This window comes from Mytilus trossulus, chromosome 13 (genome assembly GCF_036588685.1).
Source record: "Mytilus trossulus isolate FHL-02 chromosome 13, PNRI_Mtr1.1.1.hap1, whole genome shotgun sequence".
Taxonomy (NCBI): domain Eukaryota; kingdom Metazoa; phylum Mollusca; class Bivalvia; order Mytilida; family Mytilidae; genus Mytilus; species Mytilus trossulus.
Window position 1 is genome coordinate 17,902,548 of NC_086385.1, and position 25,041 is coordinate 17,927,588.

The window sequence follows — 25,041 nt, forward strand, 5'->3', positions numbered from 1 at the left end:
ATGAAGTTAGCACAATGTAATGCAAGAATGCAGATATATAATGTAAATGTTCATTTAAAAGTACAAGTTAATTCGAATATGAATAAAATTGAGAATGGAAATGGGGAATGTGTCAAAGAGACAACAACCCGACCATAGAGCACACAACAGCTGAAGGTCACCAACAGGTCTTCAATGCAGCGAGAAATTCCCGCACCCGGAGGCGTCCTTCAGCTGGCCCCTAAACAAATATATATACTAGTTCAGTGATAATGAACGCCTACTAAACTCCAAATTGTACACAAGAAACTAAAATTAAAAATAATACAAGACTAACAAAGACCAGAGGCTCCTGACTTGGAACAGGCGCAAAAATGCGGCGGGGTTAAACATGTTTATGATATCTCAACCCTCCCCCTATACCTCTAGCCAATGCAGAAAAGTAAACGCATAACAATACGCACATTAAAATTCAGTTCAAGAGAAGTCCGAGTCTGATGTCAGAAGATGTAACCGAAGAAAATAAACAAAATGACAATAATACATGAATAACATCAGACTACTAGCAGTTAACTGACATGCTAGCTCCAGACTTCAATTAAACTGATTGAAAGATTATGTCTTCATCATATGAATATCAGGCACAATCCTTCCCGTGAGGGGTTTAGTATCATACTATCATAACATATATGAGAAGAACATAACCCGTGTCATGCCAACAACAGGTTTTTAAATAAATGTGTTTAGTTCCGATGCAAAGACCCTATAAGTGAATCAATATTAACGCCAAAATATGCAATCTTTAATGACCTGACAACAGTATCGTAACTATATCCCTTCTTAATCAGTCGATTTAAAGGTTTTGTTAGCTTCTGAGGTGAATACTGACATTTTTGTGCTTTATAAAGAATATTTCCATAAAATATTAGATGTGAAGTACCTGAACGTATAAGAAGTCTGCATGTTGAGCTATATTTATGAATGATGTCCGTATACCGATGATAAAATTTAGTAAATGTTTTAACTAGTTTGTGATATCGAAACCCATGGTGTAATAATTTTTTAGTTATACATAAATTTCTCTCGTTAAAATCTAAACATTGTTAGTCTTGTATTATTTTTATATTAGTTTCTTGTGTACAATTTGGAAATTAGTACGGCGTTCATTATCACTGAACTAGTATATATTTGTTTAGGGGCCAGCTGAAGGACCTCTCCGGGTGTGGGAATTTCTCGCTACATTGAAGACCTGTTGGTGACCTTCTGCTGTTGTTTTTTATTTGGTCGGGTTGTTGTCTCTTTGACACATTCCCCATTTCCATTCTCAATTTTATTGTTACATACACGAGCGAATCGTACAAGTTGAGATATATAAACACCGTAAGATGGCAACAATGGAACGTCACCATCTAAAAATGGATAATTAACGATAGGAATGAGAAATCATCTCTTTTATCATAAATTTTAGTATTAAGCTTTCAGTTAATGATATAGATATCAAGATCGAGGAAAGGGCAGTGGTCATTGTTAGCATTAGCTTTATTTAAAGTAAGTTCAAAAGGAAAAATTTCTTTAGTATACATACTGAAGTCGTCATTATTGAGAGCCAAAATATCATCCAAATATCTAAAAGTATTATTAAATTTGTGTATCAGATGTTGTTTCGGAATCTCCAAAGCGAACAAAAATGTTATCTAGTAAAAATTCAAAGGCAGATATAGTATCAAAGCATGTCCAATTGACATAGTTTTTTTGTTTAGTGCTACTAAAAAATTACCTAAAAGAGTTTGAACATATATATTCACATTCTGACTTTTTAAATGCCCATTTAATTAGGTGTGTGATTTTTTTCTTAATGAGAAAGTGAGGCAATGTGGTATATAGGGTAGAAAAATCAAACTTTGAACAGATTCAAAATCACCAATATCAGCATGCAATTTATCAAGTACTTCCAACGAGTTTTTGACACTCCGAAAGTAATTAATTCCACTATTTTCGAAGGCCTTATTTGAACAATTTATTATCAGGTTTTTTATTGTACCAAGCGTACTGGTAAGAAGAATAGATAATTTAGTAGTGGAACAATGGCTTGAAGACGAAATAAATCTATATTTGTAAGGTGTTTTGTGTAGCTTCGGAAGCAAATACATAGTTGGGACTTTCATTGTTTTTGGTTCTGCTTGTAAAGCGGTAGCTAAAAGTTTATGTTTGTTACAGATGTCGTTTTCTGAAAATGGAGTCAGTTGGAATGTTGGTGAATTGGTGATTTCTTTTTGTAGAACCTCAATGTAAAATTTACGTCAAACAATAATAATATAATTAGCAGCTTTATCGGTCGGGACAAAAACAAATTCCTTGGCTAGTTCTTTTAGTTAATGTTTGATACGCGAAATAGGTTTATTGTGGTTATTGTTAAGAGTAAAATGTTCTTTAAAATGTTGAACACGTATATCAACTATGTTCATTACTGAATTAAAAAAAAGAGTCCAAAGATTTTTTGTCAGCTTTTTCCCGTTTTATCCATTTCAAACAGTAAGTACGGAGTGAGTAGTGGATGAGATTACGACACTCATTCCAATTAATAATTGACGGGGGATGATATTAAGGTCCTTTACTGATGAATGATTTTAACTCTCGGTCTTGTACGATGTTAAGATCTCCTGTTTTAACATGGGAAATGGGTCCACACATGTATTCGGAATTACTGCAATTACATGAAGTAGGTGTATTTTCACTGATATTAACATCTTTAGACAATTGGCTAAAATTAAATACAAAATTCCGGGTAGATTTCTTGTAAATATAACAAATAAGAGGGAGCTCATTATTATCAAAATATCCAGGAATTTGTTCTTTAACAGAATGGTCGTTTAAAATCCCGGCAATATTTACATAATCAAAACCTTTATTGACATAATTTATTTTAAGAAAATGTCTTTTATGATCTTCAGGGCGATCAATTTTGGGAAACAGTTTAGAATAACAATATGCCATTATAATTTGAACGATTTCATACTAAGAACTGCTATATGAAATTGTGTTGCAATCCTCTAAAATTTTATTTAACTTATTAATCGGTTATGAATATTATAAATATTAATATTTTTTCAATTTAAGCAAACAACAATCAAACAATCATTATAATAATCCAGCTATGGACAGGATGTTACAAACCTTTTTCTTAATTGTATATATTTGTTTTCGAATTACCTTTCAAAATTATCATTGTAAATTATCGGAACTGCAACTAAATTGTCAACCAAAAATTCCGAGAGCTTAAAGTGCAATAATTTTACCTTTCAGTAAAAATAACAACAGCTGACGTCAATCGTGACCAACTTTGTCATTAAGATAGAAAAAGAAATAACATAGTTATTTCTATAAGTTAATGCTTGCCTTCCAAAAGGGCGTGATAAATTTTGCGTCACTAGGCGACACCTTTTTATCTTTTTGTTTTGTATAATACGGAAGACTGATGACAAACAGGTGGTTCCGTTAATAAAGAGGTCCCCCGGTATGATAATACGGAAGTATCATCCATAAAAAATGTGTCATTTTGTCACAACCTGTAGTTTGAGAAAATGCGAGGTCATTTTTATTGTATTTTTGAACATATTTCAATAGATACAAGGTTTTGACAAATTATGAACAAATTCTATCATTAATATTTTAGACTCCCATACTACCTTAAATAAATTTTTGTTAGTCTTGTATTTTTTTTAATTTTGGTTCATTTATATGTTTTAGAGTTAAGTGTGACGTCCATTTTTACTGAACTAGACTAAGTACACAATTTTATTTAGGGACCAGCTGTGAACCACATAATGGTGCGGGATTTTCTCGCTGCGTTGAAGACACATTGGTGGTCTTTGGCTGTTGTCTGCTATTTGGTCGGGTTGTTGTCTCTTTGACATATTCTTCATTTCCATTCTCAATTTTATTAAACACTAACGGACAAATAAACAGAAATATAAAGAATGTCGGCAATGGTGTTACGTTCATTTATAGTTCTGCAATATTTAAGTTTCTCTACGATAGTATGTACTAGTAATCTTGTTATTAAATTTTATCAAAATTATTGTTCGCATATTTAGAATTGTTGGAACCCCCTTTTAACCTGGGCTTAAAATGGTGGGATCCGCCAATGGGGATGCTTTAAAAATAAAACAGAAACAAAACGACACACCGGTTATCAAATCTTTATCGATGTGTCCAATATAACAATTTGTGATCCATGTCATATGTTGAAATTTATGTCTACTTTAGCCAGATATTTTACAATGTAAATCCAATTGACAGTTATTAGAATAAAAAGGCGAATATCATGTTTTTCTTTTAAAATTTGTACTGTTAAAAGTAGTGACGAGACATTGTTTTTTGGGGTTTACAATAAGTTGCCACGTTGTGCTGATTCGTCAACTGTTTTTATCTGATTAACCACATTTAAATTTAAAAGTTCCTCTTTGGTGCATTAATCACATGAAAGACATGACCGTGGACAAATAAAATTCCATGATGGATCGGTACAAAGCTGAACACAATTTGTGCATTGTATATGTGTCATCTTTTATCTACAGACAAACTTTGTTTTTTTTCTTTTAAATCCTCGGCTATGGTTTCCAATCAAAATAACAAACTACAAGCTATAAGCCATAAGGAGCATGTATCGCTCGAATAATATTTATACTGGAAACATAAGACATGTCAAACTAATAAAGCATGATATATAAAATGCCTGTACCAAGTCACGAATATGACAGTTGTTATCAATTCGTTTGATGTGTTTGAACTTTTTATTTTGTCATTTGATGAAGGAACTTTCCTTTTTGAATTTTCCTTCGAGTCCAATATTTTTTGAGATTTTACTTTTTTTTATAAAACGTCTTCATATCTGTTTAATAATTCAGATAGCTTTTAATCTAATATATTAAAGTCAGCTTTCTATCTAAAGTTCTATTTTTGAAGCGGTTGGTTTAATAGTAGTCCACCATAACTATTTAAAGTGTTCCATGTATATATGTATATACATCTCTTTTCTCTTAGGGGATTGATCATACGTGGAATGTGTTTGTCCATCATTTTCGTTTTTTTGTTCGTTCGTTCGTTCTTTGTTTATTTTATCTTTATATTAGAAACAAGATAGAGGTCATGTTGAATGTGAAATGTTAAATTTCACATTTTTAAATGTTAGATGCAATTTACATATCAGTTCTATAATATCAATATGACCTCAAATCCTGAAAAGTACTTCGAACGTATGAAGTTTTAAGTGTTTTTCTATTTCGAAATTTTACTTCCGCGTATTATCAATTTCGGGGACCTTTTTATAAACGGAACCACCTGTTTGTCATCAGTGTTCCGTATTATAGAAAACAAGATTTTGAAAAGGTGTCGCCCAGTGACGCAAAAAATTATCACGCCCTTTTAGAAGGCAAGGATTAACTTACAGAACTAATTAATATGTTATTTAGTTTTCTATTTTAATGTCAAAGTAAGCCACGATTTACGTCAGATGTTGTTATTTTTTTTTCTAAAAGGTACTAATCATCGTAAGTAGGTAGAAATTGAACCTTCACCAAATTATTGCACTTTAAGTTCTCGGAATTTTTGGTTGACAATTTAGTTGCACTTCCGATTATTTACAATGATAATTCTAAACGGTAATTCGAAAAAAAAATGTATAGAATTAAGAAAAAGGTGTGTAACATCCTGTCCATAGCTGGGTTATTATAATGATTCTTTGATTGTTGTTTGCTTAAAAAGTTAAAAGTTTTAAAATTTGGACTGCTACATGGAAATGAGGACAACTTCAATAGTGACATACATTTTGCCTTACTATGCAAGGGTTATATCACGTGTAATTTTATCAGAATTTTGCTAGACACATTTTTAACACTAGATAATTTTTCATTAGACACCCAACTCAAGATGATTGTAACCAAATCTAATTTCAATTGGCTCTGAGATTTCTGTAGAAATCAACGATAAAGTTGCGAAGGAAAAAAAATCCTAGGTAATGAAGGGTCAAAGCTAAAACTGTACCTAAAAATAAGGTGAGCTGAAAGGATGGTTGATAGGTGACATTGCAAATGTCATAGTACTGCAATGAACATGGTGAGGTGAAATGATGGTTGATAGGTGACATTGCAAATGTGCTAGTACTGCAATGAACATGGTGAGGTGAAATGGTGGTTGATAGGTGACATTGCAAATGTGCTAGTACTGCAATGAACATGGTGAGGTGAAATGATGGTTGATAGGTGACATTGCAAATGTGCTAGTAATGCAATGAACATGGTGAGCTGAAATGATGGTTGATAGGTGACATTGCAAATGTGCTAGTACTGCAATGAACATGGTGAGCTGAAATAATGGTTGATAGGTGACATTGCAAATGTGCTAGTACTTCAATGAACATGGTGAGCTGAAATGATGGTTGATAGGTGACATTGCAAATGTGCTAGTACTGCAATGAACATGGTGAGCTGAAATAATGGTTGATAGGTGACATTGCAAATGTGCTAGTACTGCAATGAACATGGTGATCTGAAATGATGGTTGATAGGTGACATCGCGAATGTGCTAGTACTGCAAAGAACATGATGAGTTGAAATGATGGTTGATGATAGGTGACATTGCAAATGTGCTAGTACTGCAATGAACATGGTGAGCTGAAATAATGGTTGATAGGTGACATTGCAAATGTGCTAGTACTGCAATGAACATGGTAAGCTGAAATGATGGTTGATAGGTGACATTGCAAATGTGCTAGTACTGCAATGAACATGGTGAGCTGAAATAATGGTTGATAGGTGACATTGCAAATGTGCTAGTACTGCAATGAACATGGTGATCTGAAATGATGGTTGATAGGTGACATCGCGAATGTGCTAGTACTGCAAAGAACATGATGAGTTGAAATGATGGTTGATGATAGGTGACATTGCAAATGTGCTAGTACTGCAATGAACATGGTGGGCTGAAATGATGGTTGATAGGTGACATTGCAAATGTGCTAGTACTGCAATGAACATGGTGAGCTGAAATAATGGTTGGTAGGTGACATTGCAAATGTGCTAGTACTGCAAAGAACATGATGAGTTGAAATGATGGTTGATGATAGGTGACATTGCAAATGTGCTAGTCTTCAAATATAATGGATTGTAAATCTTTCATTCTTACACGATCATAATAATTTTATTCTCAAAATGGATAATGGGATAATATTATCAATCATTTCAATGCTACAAAATATTTACTATACCATGCATACAACATGCTGTTCGTGACAAATCTTACAAGACACAACCACAATTATACACAAGCAAAACTCTCTCTCTCTCTCTCTCTCTCTCTCTCTCTCTCTCTCTCTCTCTCTCTCTCTCTCTCTCTCTCTCTCTCTCTCTCACTTTCTTTCTCTCTCTTTTACGAAACTTTTTTACAACACAGCAAACTTTTGGTTTAATTACAGATGTTTTGGTGAAACTAGCACTGCCATATAAGCGAAATGGGAAATAAATTAAAATGAGACCGGTTTAAAGATGTACATCAGGTTATAGCTCGTCGTGTTTAGGTCCACTAAACTCTTCTTTAGATATCTGACCGTCTTTATCTTTATCTTCATGAAGAAATATATTGTCAAGAACCTTTTGATGCTCTTCTGATTCTGGTTCTATTTTGTCTTCAGAATGTTTAATTAGGAACTCTGATACCTGAAACATAGAACAATATGTATGATTTGTCTGTAATGTATGCTTATCAAAAACGTACAGTTTATAGGTTTGCCTATCAACTTAATTTTAAAAGTTTAATATTCATAAAAAGGTCAAAAGTGTTTTGCAGTATTAATGTCACAGGAAGTAATTCTTGAATACCCATATTATCTTCTTTTCGAGATACGCTCCAAATTATGTTCAAGTATACCATTCTAACCAAATAAACTATCGCCACATCATAAGTCAACCAGTCAGCACCTATTTTTGTGAATTGATAATTCCACGATGGCGTTAGTATCGAAAGAAACAATAGTATAGCTCACATCCTGATTGAAACTAATGCTTCAACGCCTGAAGCAAAATTGTCTTTACAAAAACCTGAAAAACGCTATTGAGGAACGAATAATCCTATTCAAAAATTGATATAACACAAATTTATAAGAAAATAAGCAGATTTGGTTAACATTACGTTTGTGAAGATGTTTTTAATGTACTAACCTCTTTTCTAGTAATAAAGCCGTCTTTGTCTGCATCTATTTCATTGAATACATTGGTGGGTTTAGGTCCGTTATCTATCTTCACTAGCTCACATTCAAATATTAACGTAGAAGCTGGAGGTATTTTCTCACCTAAAAATTTAGAATGTAGATCATATAATGAATAATTTGAAATGACAAGCAAATCAATCGATAATCAACTCAAAATGAACAAACACTCACCAATGAGTTCCTATGGGCTTAATTCACAGACCTTAAGCTTAGGTATTAGAAATTATGTTTTAAGGTTATAATAGCAAATATCACAGGTGTGTGATATATGATATGTATTGTTCAACTCTTAATGCTATCTTTTCTTCAATGAGATTTTGTTTAAAAAAATAATTATGGAAGCTCACATGCTATTAAAGGGAAGTTGAAGTTTTTCTTTCAATCTTTCAAAAGTTCGTAAGTATCAAATCAAATAAAATGAAACCTTTTGTATTCTTTCTATATTAAAGAGTGAATGGTAGTAAAGACACAGAGATTTGATGATAGCTTGATGAATTAGATCACTTATGGTTTCCTCTCTACTTTCTAAGCCGGCTAGAGAAAATAAAACATGTATTTGGCATTATGAAACTGTTAAATGATAAGACCAAGTTGTTCATTCACAATATAAAATGTTAAATTTCCAAGGTATAAATGGTTCCTTGAAACGTGTTTTTATCAGATATTGTTAACGTCTTAGAAAGTAAATTCTTTAATCATTTGAATCATTACAAAGAGGATAAGGAAAACCCGATGCGTGCTTCTTTGTTTGGTTGTAAACTTTGGCCCGACATGGCCAATTATTTGAATTCGAGGGTCACTGCTGTGGGTCTTATGTAGACGAAACGCCTGTCGTACATGTATACGAATCTTCATAATTCGTGGTATATTTGTATGCCATTTAAAAAAATAAGGAAGGATCACAAAATGTAATTATTGATTGATTGATTGATTGTTTGATTGGTTGATTGCTAGTTATCATTTTTGCGTCACCTGTTGTGTTTGAGGACCCTGTGAACATAGGGTGGCCTATAGTTGCTGGTTTCAACGTAAATAATACTGTTAGTGTCATTACCGGCATAGATTAATCGGGTTTTCTACACATTGATATCGTAAAATATCCGCCGAGAGTCACTTTATTAAACTTTTTCGCGAGTGACCAAAAAAGCTTCACATTGTGTCGAGCGGCTGATATTTCACAATATATATATACGAAGAAAATAGAAATATCTGTTTATCTTTTTATTACTGGTCTTTTTCCCCTTTGTAAGACAGTTATACGCTTGACGAGAACAATCTTGATAAAGTCTCCTCTCACATTCATACTAGCATTACGGAGCAACTGAGCAAGGTTATATTGACGAAGAGAAGGAAGATTAGCACCAATATCACCGTACGTAGGTGTCGAGGAACTTAATATTTCCTTTAATGATTATTACCTGCTCCTATATCACCGTACGCTAAGTGTGGAGGGCTGTTAATGTTTGTTTTATTGGTCTTACCTGCGCCTATATCACGTACGCTAAGTGTGGTGGAACTGTCAATTTTTCCTTAAATGTTACTACCTGCGCCTATATCACCGTACACTAAGTTCGGTGGGACTGTTACTTTTTTCCTTTATTGTTATTACAAGCGCCTATATCACCGTACGCTAAGTGTGGTGGGACTGTTACTTTTTGTTTTATCATATTACCTGCGCCTAAATCACCGTACGCTAAGTGTGGTGGAACTCTTTATGCTTATTTTATTGGTCTTACCTGCTCCTATATCATCGCTAAGTGTGGTGGGACTGTTAATGTTTGTTTTAATGGTTATTACCTGCTCCTATAACACCGTACGCTAAGTGTGGTGGGACTGTTAATGTTTGTTTTAATGGTTATTACCTGCTCCTATATCACCGTACGCTAAGTGTGGTGGGACTGTTAATGTTTGTTTTAATGGTTATTACCTGCTCCTATATCACCGTACGCTAAGTGTGGTGGGACTGTTAATGTTTGTTTTAATGGTTATTACCTGCTCCTATATCACCGTACGCTAAGTGTGGTGGGACTGTTAATGTTTGTTTTAATGATTATTACCTGCTCCTATATCACCGTACGCTAAGTGTGGGGGACTGTTAATGTTTGTTTTAATGATTATTACCTGCTCCTATATCACCGTACGCTAAGTGTGTGGGGGGGGGGGGGGCTGTTAATGTTTGTTTTATTGGTCTTACCTGCTCCTATATCACCGTACGCTAAGTGTGGGGGACTGTTAATGTTTGTTTTAATGATTATTACCTGCTCCTATATCACCGTACGCTAAGTGTGGGGGGGGGGGCTGTTAATGTTTGTTTTATTGGTCTTACCTGCTCCTATATCACCGTACGCTAAGTGTGGTGGGACTGTTAATGTTTGTTTTAATGGTTATTACCTGCTCCTATATCACCGTACGCTAAGTGTGGTGGGACTGTTAATGTTTGTTTTAATGGTTATTACCTGCTCCTATATCACCGTACGCTAAGTGTGGGGGACTGTTAATGTTTGTTTTAATGGTTATTACCTGCTCCTATATCACCGTACGCTAAGTGTGGTGGGACTGTTAATGTTTGTTTTAATGGTTATTACCTGCTCCTATATCACCGTACGCTAAGTGTGGTGGGACTGTTAATGTTTGTTTTAATGGTTATTACCTGCTCCTATATCACCGTACGCTAAGTGTGGTGGGACTGTTAATGTGTGTTTTAATGGTTATTACCTGCTCCTATATCACCGTACGCTAAGTGTGGTGGGACTGTTAATGTGTGTTTTAATGGTTATTACCTGCTCCTATATCACCGTACGCTAAGTGTGGGGGACTGTTAATGTTTGTTTTAATGGTTATTACCTGCTCCTATATCACCGTACGCTAAGTGTGGTGGGACTGTTAATGTGTGTTTTAATGGTTATTACCTGCTCCTATATCACCGTACGCTAAGTGTGGGGGACTGTTAATGTTTGTTTTAATGATTATTACCTGCTCCTATATCACCGTACGCTAAGTGTGGGGGGCTGTTAATGTTTGTTTTATTGGTCTTACCTGCTCCTATATCACCGTACGCTAAGTGTGGGGGAACTGTTAATTTTCTCTTTTCACCAACACACATATCAAGCATTCCTCTTTCCCATCCTTGGATGACCTGACCAACACCGAGTTGGAAAGAAAACTCTTGATTGTGGTCATCTCTGTAAAAAGAATATAATATTTACTTTTAATGAGTGGATTTATTAATATCATAGAAACAGACAATTAACCTTATACTGTAACAGATTTGATATCGCAGTAAAGTGATGCCGTTATTTATTCAATGTACAAAAGGTTTGCCGTTTCACATGTGGCGCAAAGTGCGGTGTGTTCTTTTTTTGGGTTGTTGTCAAGCTCTTTGTATTATAACATTGCAATATTTATAGATACTACTGAAAACTATAACCAGGCAAATCCGGAAAAAAAACCTAACGTTAAGACTACGTGAGACATACAGCCTAGAATTTGCGACACTGAATAATCATGTATTTAATCATTTAAAAATAATATAACAACTTTGCCATTAAAGAAAAACAGTTTATGAACATAGAGCCTAAAGAGCAGTTGGGAGTGATCTAATAATAGTTAGATAGTTAATAAAAAAAAAAAATTAAAAAAAAGTATCAGCAACCGCCTCCTCTCCTCCGCCCACACATGAACACACATAAGCACTAAATTGAAGTCGTGCATAGTGGCCGAAACTATAAAATGATCATCTGATTTGATTCTATTCAAAAATCTTTTAGTTGTAAAAATGTAAAAATAAAAATGTTTTTTTATGACAACATGGACAAATGAAGATGGATTATTTGTTAGAAGTTGATCTTAAATGATGAAATACTTCACTCAAACTTGTAGACATGTTTAAAGTAGCAAATGCATATGATTTAATATGTCTTTTGTATAGAAAATACAATTTAGTTGATCTTAATCGATCTAGGTGCTTTATACACAATCCCATTGACTATTATAAATAATGTTTATATATTAAACAACAGGTGGCGAATATTATAGCAATGTCAATCCTCTACATCACCAATTTACGATCGTCTGTAGAAATAAAAACTGCTGAATAATAAAGTACTAAATCATTAAATAAACGTTCAACAAATAAATCATAAGGCAATTTCTACATTCACTATGATGATGTGTTATGGTGATTCTAATATTGATATGAGAGAGAGATATTCTAGTTCCATCTCTTGTTAAGCAAATCTTCAGTGGTACAGTCAATCAGTTCACTGGTACAATCTATATCATTATCTCAATACCGATTTGAAATATTTACAATTAAATAAAACATATTTTGCCTTTTTTTTCCCGGTATATTGTCAATTTCTCCGAATGTCATTCGGTTGTTACTTTATATTGTTTTCCAGAAACCCTGTATATTTCATGCTGAGTATATCTAGCCGCTAGAGAAAGAGATAGAGAGAGAGAAAGATTTAACTTACGTGGATTCAAACTTTGTACCGTTTTCCAGAAATCCTGTATATTTCATGCTGAGGATATCTAGCCGCTGTGATTTTCTAGCATCTTTATCACATCCTTTTTCTGGTAGGCTCACAACTTCAATTTTCAAGTCTGGTTTCTTTTCCGGTTCTTTTGTTTCTTTTACTTCTTGGTCCATTTCTTTGACCTCCTCGCTTGCCCGTACGGACAAACAAACGGAGACAAGAAGACAGAGGAATACAGAGATTTTAACCATTTTGAAATTATGTGTTCTATAAGCGAAGGCACTTTCTTATTATAATACCTATTTTGTATTATATTCAACGTGGCTAATTCATATTTGTTATGTATTACCTAAGGCAATAATATGTCATTTACTTCTAGAGGAAAATGATTGGTCAATTAAAAGAAGATTACGACAGTATTTATAGTAACAGAACACGTGTTGAAAATGCCAGTTTATTTTGCAAATCTTAATGCAAAACTCAATAGATTTTTTATTATTTATTCGAATCAATAAGGTCAATATTGGTTTGTAACGTACAGCGACACAGACTTTGGTATAAGCAGACTACGAGATCCCGCTTGAAACGTATTAACAATTCACGATAAACGCGGGTTGCATCTTTAATATTTAAAAAGTTTAAAAAGTGCTTACACAGTCATTCATCCCCCAAAGCCAAGCGCGGATCCAGAAGGGGGAGGGGGGGTATTCGGGGGTTGGAACCCCCATTTTTTTGGACGACCAATGTATTTGAATGGGAACATGTGATTGGAACCCCCCTATTTTTTTTTAAAATGGCTGGATCAGCCCCTGAAACCGCCTCCAAATATTAAATTTTGTTCAAAAAGAGTTATAATTTATCATTTACGAGCCAGTATATGCCTTGAAGACAAGTGCTTAACATGAGGAATTAAGTTTTGCATCTACAGCTGTAAAAATAAAGCGGGTTTTTTTTTTATTTTTAATATCGAACTAATTGATTATGGCTATGATATGCCGATTTTTAATGACAAAAATATATTTTTTCAAAAGACATTTACAATTAAATATTAATCAAATCAAGGACTATTTCCGTTTTTACAGTCCATACATTTACGGTGTGCTATTTCACATTAACCAGCGTGGGATACATGTATGCACTAAGCTTTCGAGATATCAAAATTTTATGATGAAAATAGAAGCAATTATTTTCATGCTTAGCGATTCAAGAGTTCATGAAATGTCACATGGACCCTTTTCATGACATGCATATAATATATATATGAATACTATCAAGCCCTCATATTGTACAAATATAAAAAGATGTAATAGTTATTTTATTTGACTAAAATTTTGTAAAATTTAAATAAAATGAATTAGTTCATTGATTGTTACGGGCTTATAACGACTAGGTAACATATGTTATTAATATCCAGGACGAGAACAAATTAACAATAGGTTGTAAGGTATGAGATGAAGGGATACGACCGGATGTTTAAAAGGAACAGGAGAAAATAACAGACACCTCAAATATTTGTTACAATGGTTCTTAAACGTGCAGTATTTACGAAGCTTCGGATCTTTTTATGCCCCATTTATGGGCATTATGTTTCTGGCCTGTACCTCCGTCCGTCCGTCCGTTCTTTTGTCCGTCAGTCCCGATTCAGGTTAAAATTTTAGTTCGAGGTAGTTTTTGATGAAGTTGAAGTCCAATTAACTTAAAACTTAGAGTGCACATGTTCCCTATGATATGATCTTTTTAATTTAAGGATGTACACCTCTGAGGAGCCAAACATTTCTAGAATTAAACTTTTTTTCTTAACCTGATTTTTTGGTTTATAAGACTGTAACAAAATAGTTGGTGAAGAAAAAATCATATGGTGGTGCACTTCTTTTTTTGCTACAGCCCTTTGAAAATGCCCAATTTTGATGATTTTCCCATTTTTCATCGATTTTTACCTATTTTTGGGCTATTTTCGTGAAAAAAATCACATTTTCACAATTACACTTTTTTTTCATACTTTCTATAAAGATGAAGTGGACCAATCTGAATAAATTTTACTTTAAAAAACTATAGGTAGGTGTTAATATAAGAAAGTTTTATCATGTTTTGACATTTTTTTGTGTAAAATTCACCATGCTATAAATTTTGTATTTTTGTGATTTTTCTCCGTTTTCAGAACAAAATGCATATTATTGCAACTTTTTTGTTATAAATGATTGAAAAAATACATATCTAAGAAATTTGAAAAGACCAAAATGATATGGGATGCAAAAACTGGATTACTCAAAAACCATTTATTGTAAATACACAATTTTTTCACAGAGTTATGTTTGATTATAATATTTTAAAAATTCATTGATATTTTCTACTTCCATCAAAGTTTTTGGAAATAATTCAAGAACGAGATTTCAACGAGACTAAACGAGACTGAAAAGTCAGAAGAATACATCCTTAAATGTCAAATTATATTTTGTACCCCATTTTCACGGTCCATTGAACATAGAAAATGTTAGTGCGGATAAGGCATCCGTGAACTATGGACACATTCTTTTTTTTTTTCAATTTCAATAAACTCATCATAGATACCATTAATTTAGTATACGACAGACGCGCGTTTCGTCTACAAAAGACTCATCAGTGACGCTCGAATCCGATACACAATAGATAGGAAAACGTACATGGGTCATTTTCAAAAAATGTGGATATTTCAGTCGTGAAATAACAATACAAAAAAATATTCAATTTTCAACTTTAATATGATATTGAATAGTTTAACAACAATACAACCTGAAATAAAAATATGCAATCTTTAATGCTACTACAAAAATATTTTAAAATATAACATAGAAATAAGTAAGGGACAAGTATGGGACAAATGTCAACTACATAACTGATTTAGTTTCGGTCCCTATTTTTTTTAATCATATTTACATTGTGCTTGATATATATTTCCATAAAAATCATAACACTTTTTAAAAACATATTTTAAAGTGAATTTAATTCAGCATTATGAACTACATAACGTTTTTTGTCAACTACATACATGCTGCTGTCGGTACCATATTGAGTTCAGAACTATTTTTTCAGAATGTATGAAACAAAGAAAATTGATTCTCGAATCTACACGATCGCGCTATTGTAGAGGCACGCTATCCCATTTTCAAAAGTCAAGCATATATGTTTGCTGAAAATTTATGTCCTAAAGGTACAAATAAAGAGCATTATAAAACAGAATGCTTGAACAGAAAATACCAAAACTGTGGTGTTGCAAATCTCCTTTTAATGCCAGAGGAAAATGACACAATTGATGAAGCTATTGAAGTGACATGGGAAAACTTTGAATATGTTAATGTTTGTACAAAGGGGAACCTGGAAAGAAAAAAACTTACGCCAGTAAAAAAAACAACAAAAATAGGAACACTTTTCAAATTTCTACTGGAGCTTTTATCTACCTTTCCCTCACAACAATTCCGAGCAGCATGGCAAAACCAGCAACTCAGGGCTATTATATCGAACCTTTCTGCCAACGATTGTATTTGTATACAAGACTTTTTCAGAAAACTTTAGGTAAGTTTTCAATATAGGTATATGACATTAATCCTTTCAATATATCTGTCGGTAATTGAATCAAGCAATTTTATTATATTACACATACAAGTACATGTAATCACAAAACTGGTATACTTGGCCAATATGTAATGTTTCTCAAAGCCTGAGGGAACAGACACCCTTCGCCAATTCAAAAATTAAAATCGAGAACACCATTGCATTTTTCACAGCCTCGTTGTCAAATCTTAGATAAGATTACTATTTTAAATTGTCCGTAAAATTAACTCCGTATAATTGTTTGAAATTCATGTACATGTACAAGTGAGAGGTTTAGCTAGCTATAAAACCAGGTTCAATCCACCATTTTCTACATTAGAAAATGCCTGTACCAAGTCAGGAATATGACAGTTGTTACCCATTCGTTTGATGTGTTTGGACTTTTGATTTTGCCTTTTGATTTTTGATTTTCCTTTTTGAATTTTCCTCGGAGTTCGGTATTTTTGTGTTTTTACTTTTTATATTCCTTTTGAAAAAAACTTGTAATCAATACAATATCGAAAATGCCAACAATTATTATTACAATTTTATGATGTTCTACAAAATTCCATGCCGTGATTTTCAGCTGTTGAATTGAGAAAAACGATAAACATAATATTCTTTATTCTGTTTTAAAGGTGTTCAGCCAGAGAAGAAATACAAAGTTCCTATTTCCAACGCACAGAGGTGTCTCTTCACGTGTCGATCATTTATAGACACGCAGTTCTTGAGTACGACGGAAAGGACAGCACAACTGAAAACCCAAATATTATTAAGGAACATTTCTTTGTAGTTAGTAATGATGATAAGCACGATCATCATTTTGTCCATGAAGTCCAAAATCAGATAGAAGAATACTTGAATTCCATATCCTATAATGTGTCAACAATACACGAATATACTGATGGTTGCCAATGTCAATATAAATCAAGGCACTGTATGGGTGATGTGTCAAATGGACAGCAAGATTTTGGATACGACAGACTTATAAGGAATTATTTTGAGACTTCACACGCTAAAGGTTAGTCGAAGATATCTTAATGATTTATCTATAGGTTTGTTCCCTAAGAGAAAGAAAACTCATTCAACACGTATTGCACTCAGGTAGTGGACGCACAATAATTATAAAAATAAGGAGATGTGGTATGATTGCCAATACTCACTTTCGTCACCACGGCACTCAGTTTTAATCATTGTGGGATTCCGGAAAGAAAACATCCATCTTCGCCAGATTAGCTTACAATCTTTGGAGTCAAACGCACCTTGTAATGAGTGAGATTCTAACTCGCATCCATGAGCGGATTACTAGAGGTGCGCGCCGCCCGCTTACCTTCAAATCTGTTTAACATGAAAAACTATCCGAATTTCAACACAATATTTAAAGAAATCATACAATAAGGTCAATTATACTGAATTTTACGCCGTGAAAAGACCCCCCTTTCCAACCCTTTCAAAATTCTGGATCCCCACACCAAACACATCTGAAAAAATTCCAAACGTGTCGCTTCTGTAATCTTCTTAACATTTGCAGTTAGTGTATTTCCAATACTTGTTTATGCCATAGTATTTACAATATCTGATTTAAATATTTATATTTTTCACTGTAGGCCCTCAAGATGCTGCGGGTGGATATGTTAAAAGACAAGCTAACTTAGCGATTTTAAGGAGGAAAGCAACAATTCAAAAAGCTCATGATTTTTATAAATTTGCAAATGAAAACCTACAGGAAACTAGAGATTCGTCAGTTTGTTTAAGGCGTGTTTTCAGATTCATAGACAACATAGATCGGAATCGCGACAGGTACTTTAAGTCCATACCTCAGAACAGAAATATTCATCAAATCATTTCAGAACGAGAAGGCTTACTTTCGGGAAAAAATTTGTCATGCTACAGCTGTGATAGCTGCTTGCTCAACATGGCTCATTCCTGTCAACATACAGAACCTGTCGGCTTAGTAAAAAATATACAAACAGAAAAGGAACGCGGGTGTGCAATTGTTGAAGATATCTCCCCAGATGACGATTTTGAGGTAGTTGATATGATCCGAAAAGGAAGTTTAGTTGCCTTATATACAGACGATGAAGGAGAAGACTTTTATCTAATGAAGGCAGGATCATGTCAAGAAAAACTGAAAAGTTCGGACTCCGTAATTGATTTGTCCTTGGCCATTCACGAAGAAATAATTGGACTGGCAGAGCAAAGCAGTTTATAACAGACTATTCGGAATAAAATTGAACGAGTTATTTTGTCTTTTAATTGCTCTTACAAAATGTATATTTTTTATATTTCTTAAAAAGTAAACAAACAAACATTAAAAAAAGAAAAACTAAAGAAACAATTAACGTAAACTGAAAGGGAAATAAACAAAACAAACATACAATCGAATTAAAAAACATCAAATTCAGTCTTTCAATGCCGTCGTTTTTCAACGTTTCATTTTTCCATGTAGAAAACGTCGTAATTCGACGTTACGTTTGGTGACACCAGTATCGTGCGTAACGTCATGACCATTCACGGCGTTATGTAGTTGACCGTTATGTAGATGACCTATTTGTGGTTTTGAATGTTTTTCTTGACCCTAATACTACCAGATAAATGTTTTTTGTTGAATTAGAGTCAGTAGCATAGACTTTGAATGATTTAGGTAAAACAAATATTTATGCAAAAATTTATCAATGTTTTTGCCGTTACAAAGTTGACAGAATAAAATTACGGAGTAATTTTGCTCACCAAAACTAATCTATAATGAAATAAATCCATGATGTCATCCTGTAACTTTAAGCACGTCATCAGAGGATGAAGAGTAAGTAGAGAGCACTTCCTTAGTAACAAGGGATATAATCAGTTATTTATTGGCAACATTATTTCATTTGTGTTATGTTGTAGTTGACATTCTTTTAAGTACGAAATGAAATGTAAAAAAAATGCTAATAAAATCTAATAATTCCCTGTATTTGTGTATACATACCTGCAGTAATACCTATATATTTATAATAACAAAAGAAAAATAATAATTTCCTCTGGGTATTAAAACCAGCATTTAAAAAAGGCTAGTTTTACAATTTCGTACAAGCAATTTTGGGGTTTTTGGACCCTTTGAAACCCACTGGAAGTAATTTCTGTAGCTAAATTTCATATTGAATTTGCTGGAACTTGTTACACACACCAAAAACTAAATTGTGTATCTAAAAATTTATTAAAAATATTTACACATTTTTTTTAGAAATATTAATTGTACAAGAAAATCCAAATTTTTTGAAAAGGGCCCACATACGGGTTGCATGCTTAATTCAAATTTCAGGACTGTGAACAAACATTATTTATAGTAAGAAAACAAGCGCATTTCCCCCCACTTTTCTAGGAGAATTTAATGAAAACAATTCCCTCTTACTGACATTGTGTTTTACAGTTAGATTCATGGTATACCGCCATCTTGGATTGTACAATCCAAATAGGTCATGATCGATCGGAGTCGTTATTTGTCCAAGTCTGGATTTTTTTATTTTTACTTTAAGCAAGAAAACAAATTCGGTGATACAAATCTTTTATTTTTATTTTCTTAATACATATTATAAAACCTATCTTCTCACAATTAATTTCAAAATTCTATCTCATAGATTTTTTTATTCACATAAATGTGTTTTTTCATGAACCAACTTACCAAGTTAAGGCAATTTTTTAACGACTCGTAGCTTGGAAAATAATACGGTGACCCTTACTTTTTATTATGTTTTTGAAAAATCTTTATTTTGGCAAAGTAAAAGGAAAATCTGTCTCGAGAAATATATATACATTTAACCACCTTAATAATATGATATATGATATACAAAAATGTATGGCGCTAAACAATTTTCAATAGTGACGGAGACATAGTATTAGTATGTCTCTGACAGTTATAATAAAAATAATGAATAGCACTTGATAAGTTTCGTGCTTCCAAAACGATTTTCTACATTAAATTTCATCAGAAACGCTCAAAACTTTTGAAAAGGCCTAAGGAATACTATAAAAACCTTGTTAAATGAATAGATTAAATTAAAATTAAAGTTTTCATTGAAATTATTGTGTATCTCATTTCATTTTGGATAGTTTGCAAGAGGGTTTGTATATTCAATATAATTCAAAATTATATCTATATAACAAGAAGTTGTGATATGATTGACAATGAGACAAGTTCATCGTACGGCTTTCAACAATGAGCACAGACCATGCCGCATAGTCAGCTATAATAGTCGCCACAAGGACAAATCTAAAACAATTCAAACAACAATTTGTGTACAAACAGTTAATAACAAATACCAAAAACATACAGTCACAAACAGCAACCACTGCATTACATGCGCCTGAGGGTTTATGCATATATGCCTAATATATTTTTCAACAAAAAAAATCCAACAATGTTTTTGTATTGATCCTGATATTGAAATGATTAATGGTAGTTTAATATGCATTCGATTACTTTGTAATAGAATTGATAAAAATTTAGCTTTGAAATTTATTTTAACTGTATAATTATTATTGTTAGTCCTGATTCCAGAAATTAGACGGATGATCAAGTTTCCGTGTTCATACTATCTTGCTTACTGAAGGAGTCTTTACACAAAATCTGTTGGATGCGTACAGATTGACACTCTCTGACAAGATTTATTTGCTTTTCACTGGCTTTGAGTAACTGTAAGTATTCTTATTTCGGTGTTTTGTGCTATTGTTTCGTGTGAGTGTTTGTTTGTTTGTTGTTTGATGTTTTTATTTTAATTTTGTGTGTTTTTTAAAATTGGCAAGGTGTTGTGTGTGTTGTTCCTAGGTCCTTGCATTTTACTCGTTCTTCTATGTTCATAATTCATTCCTGTAGATACTATTGCTGTAAACGAATTTAACGATTTATTGAAGCAAGTTTAGGGTGCATATAATTGGTAATTGGGCCATACACCCCTTTTATATCGTTGCAGGCGTGTTTTGTGTTTCAATATTTGTTAAGAAAATATTCTAAAATGTCTTAGTTGTTTTACTTTGAATTCTTCCTTGTTTTCTTGGAGCTAGTGGACCATGCAATGCGATTTTATAATAATATCTGATTCAGTTTTAAAATCATTTATGCAGTCCCTCTTTTCATAGTGAAAAATAAAAAGATGTGTTCATGCCTTAATCTATGATTTACACTTCCACCATATTCTCACGTACGGTGTTGTCGATGATACGACGTTTTGCAAAAGTTCGCTTTTGTTCGTAGTTTCGGAATTGAATTAAAATCAATACATTATTTTCATTTTGTAACTCGAAAGATCCCTTACAACTGATTTTGCCGTGTGTTCAAGTAACAACAATACTTCTAAATGAATAAACTCTCCACGCCATTTTTGTTCCCTTTAATCTTTACCTGGATATGAGCCCAAATTTGATCAAATATACGTGTGATTTCTCGGGGTAGGTATCATCTTTTAAACAAGAACCAGCAGTGTGCTCAATGTCAAAACTTTTACGTTTGTATAGCGTTGTAATTTTTCAAGCTGATGAAACACGAAGTCTTCTGAGAAGGCGTACATGTAAACAAAATTCTACGGACAAAGAAAGATAACTCATATCAAATTCAGGGTACCGCAGTCGAGTAGCCACAAAAACCATTGAAATGAGCTATTTATTGCAACATAACAAGTTGGGCAATAAACGAAAACGAGCAAAGAACATTTTGCCATTATATGTAAACATGTGTGGCATGATAGCTAGTATGGTGAAATACTCAATCAGATTTTTTTAATTTCTGAAAATAGAAACCCAATGTTGGGTATATAATAATGCTCATATACATAATTTGGGATAGTATACCCATTTATAAGGATCTTGAGAAACTGTCCACACAGAAAAAAAGAGTCGAGTCCACGTATAATTCCTACTCGGTAATGATAATTTGCATGTACATTGTATTGTATTTAAATCGCAAACAAAAACAGAATTTCAAAAGATCTTTTCAGATTAAATTATTCGGACTCAGTAGAAGGTACCATGTAGCATTATTTTCATCTCCGTTAAGGAAAGATCGGTCCAAATTCGGAATTGTGTTTTAGTAAAGTACCATCGCGTAAATACATTGTACTTAGCATGAATAACCAATGAAGTAAATATGCTTATTTAAATGGGCCAGTATTTCCATATAGATAATGCAAAACCTTGAATTTTTCGAAAAAAAACCGTAAGGAACAGAATACCTTGGGTGTATTTGGCATATCTTTTGGAATTTTGCGTCGGTGCTCTTTAACTTCGTACGTTATTTGACTTTTTTTCAATTTGTTCATTCTTGTATCACTGATGAGTTATTTGTAGTTGACACGCGCGTCTGATGTACACAATGTTAAGACTGGTATACATGATAATCTAATGTAAAAAAAATTATATCTAACACGAACAAAATAGACATAAAAACAAATACAGGAAATAGCCTACTAGTTTAAAAAAAAAACAGATGAAATCACTAAAAATAATATCAACAAGAATATGTCCACAACACGGATGCCCAACTCGCACTTTCATTTTCTATGTTCAATAGGCCGTGAAATTGACACCAAAAGTAAGCAATAAAATAAGAAAGATCATATCATTAGGAAGATATGAACTATGTTTCAAGTAGATATGACTTCAACTACATAAAAAAACACCCCGTATAACCCCGATACAAATGAATCCGGACGTTGACGCGTTCGAAGCGATAATCAGGACAACATTTGGGATGACAATAACTTTGAATGCCTCTCTAGAACTTATTTGAGTATATATGAATATGTCAATGAGCATGTTAGTATCTTTATTCAATTATACAGTTGTTGTAAGTTTTAGATATTGTATAAAACGTTTGATTAAACTGCTAGATGCAAAACGCACAGACATGGTGCAATTTCATACGGTTTACGATGTAAACAATGCTGAATATCTTTTCGTGCATACACCTTTGAGTATTAATACCTTAAGCAATACTAAATAACTATACATTGAATTACTACGTGCCTTCAAATGTGCCCTAGAACTTAGAATAAATAATTTTCTCTGACTGTATTGTTCGTTTCACCAAATGTGTCGCGTTCGTTGTGCGTTTTGAAATAATCACTGTACAGTTCGTTGACAAAAACCGTGACAAACACTTTCTTGTCAAGGTTTTCGAGATGGTTTCGGCGACCCTTTTTCTGCATTTTATTGCAAATGTTTATCTGTTAACTTAGTCAAACTAGTTGAACTTAAAATATCTGTCATACAAAGCCAAAATTGAAATATGTAACTCGAGTACATCTGCTTGGAATGTTTCTATTGAAAATTGAGACTTTCAATGTTTTTCCAGATGAAATGAACAGTTAATAAATATATTCCAGAGGAAAGAAAGTTTCAAAAAGTATAGTACAGTCATTAAAACTTTAATGACTTCCTTTTCACAATTTGAGACTCTTCCAAATGCCGATGTTGGTCAAAATTCGCCTAGACGAAAGCAGACATACATGAAGGAGCTCGTTGAACTTAATTTGCCGAATGCCATAGATGGCATTCCAACTGCTTTAATTTTTTTATTATTTTTTTTTACATGCGGAGCTTTGTAGATGTGGTGTGATGGCCAGCGAGACAACTGTCCATCAAAGTTTAAATGAAGTTGGCGTATAAACTATTATAGTCCAATGTACAACATTTAACAATGACAAAAACCTATACCATACAGTCGCCTAAAAAAGGCCCCGATATGAAAAAAAAATATGAAAAAAACGATTACACTAACGGTTAATAATTTATAACTTATGAAATGACAGATCTATATAACCAATGTACTGCAGGATTCTGACGTTGGACCGACAAAACAAAGTGCGGCAGGTTTAAACATGTGAGCCCCCAACCCTCTCCGTAACATAGAACACTGGTGTAACAGCACAACATGATAAAAAAGTTCTGTTGCAATTGGCTAAACTCAAAATGTCGGTACAAGGCACAAAAACCATATACATAGAATATCGACAAAGGAGTAGTTGTAGTAACTGATAGTTATTTCAAAGCGAATTACAACTAAGAAGTAAATCGTGTATCCAAAGTGTTTTAATCAGTATATCCTACGCTTTTAGGTAAAGACGTAATAAAACGCACGAACTTGTGCAATGCCAAATATGAACAGTATCGAGAAGATGTACGGTATTATGAGTTCTCATAAGTGTGCATAAATTACAATAATGTTAAGTGATGTTTTGATTTAACAGGTAGAGCAAAACTTTCTATATTGTGGCCAATTGTTTTTTTTATTTATGAAAGAATTTGGTGAAGGGTGACTCAGAGATATACTATAAGTTATGATAACTTTGGTCTTTTTCCGATCGGCAGTAAAAACTGACTGAAGTTGGCCACCCATTTAGTTGTGTGGGTTGTAACAGTACACAGTCACGTCCTGTCCGAATGGGAATATAAAATCCAATGTCTCGTGTAAAGAGAGTACCACGCTAACTACATAGTACGAACCCCTGCAAAAACTTCAAGAGATGTCTATAAATAGCCTGTTGAAAGGCACCATTTGTGTCCTTATAAAATATACATCATTTTATCCAGTGGCAATCCAAACGTCCCTGACGTAATTCCGGAGGGTCTCCTCACAGGACTTACATGTATGTGTTGCTACTTTGTACTTATCATGAACATGCATGGCATATTTGCAAGTGATCGTTAAGCAACCAACAATCAGCCATTACGTACGCGTGTCATAAACAAATAAAAGGGTCCATATATTGTTAAGTACAAACA

At 33.3% G+C, this 25,041-nt stretch overlaps 2 protein-coding genes across 2 annotated transcripts; one reads left to right on the forward strand and one right to left on the reverse strand.

The window, feature by feature from the left end:
* Positions 1-7,350: 7,350 nt before the first annotated feature.
* Positions 7,351-13,066, reverse strand: LOC134694640 (peptidyl-prolyl cis-trans isomerase FKBP2-like). The gene is made up of 4 exons (XM_063555679.1): positions 12,718-13,066; positions 11,279-11,424; positions 8,193-8,323; positions 7,351-7,691 (listed from the first exon to the last, which is right to left on the reverse strand). Exons 1-4 carry the CDS (start codon positions 12,969-12,971, stop codon positions 7,533-7,535), a joined length of 690 nt encoding a protein of 229 aa, XP_063411749.1. The 5' UTR covers positions 12,972-13,066; the 3' UTR covers positions 7,351-7,532.
* A 3,847-nt stretch (positions 13,067-16,913) lies between these two features.
* LOC134694641 (uncharacterized) lies at positions 16,914-18,525 on the forward strand. The gene is made up of 2 exons (XM_063555680.1): positions 16,914-17,308; positions 17,895-18,525. The coding sequence occupies exons 1-2, from the start codon at positions 17,227-17,229 to the stop codon at positions 18,497-18,499; spliced, it is 687 nt and encodes a 228-aa protein (XP_063411750.1). The 5' UTR covers positions 16,914-17,226; the 3' UTR covers positions 18,500-18,525.
* Positions 18,526-25,041: the final 6,516 nt, after the last annotated feature.

Bases quoted from the DNA above. Each gene is read 5' to 3' on its own strand.
- LOC134694640 (XM_063555679.1), bottom strand. From the start codon at position 12,971: ATGGTTAAAATCTCTGTATTCCTCTGTCTTCTTGTCTCCGTTTGTTTG. The intron at 11,425-12,717 runs GTAAGTTAAATC...TTCTTTTTACAG, and splicing joins GGTACAAAGTTTGAATCCAC to AGATGACCACAATCAAGAGT. The intron at 8,324-11,278 runs GTAAGACCAATA...CTAAATTTTTAG, and splicing joins GTACGGTGATATAGGAGCAG to GTGAGAAAATACCTCCAGCT.
- LOC134694641 (XM_063555680.1), top strand. From the start codon at position 17,227: ATGGGTGATGTGTCAAATGGACAGCAAGATTTTGGATACGACAGACTT. The intron at 17,309-17,894 runs GTTAGTCGAAGA...TTTTCACTGTAG, and splicing joins TGAGACTTCACACGCTAAAG to GCCCTCAAGATGCTGCGGGT.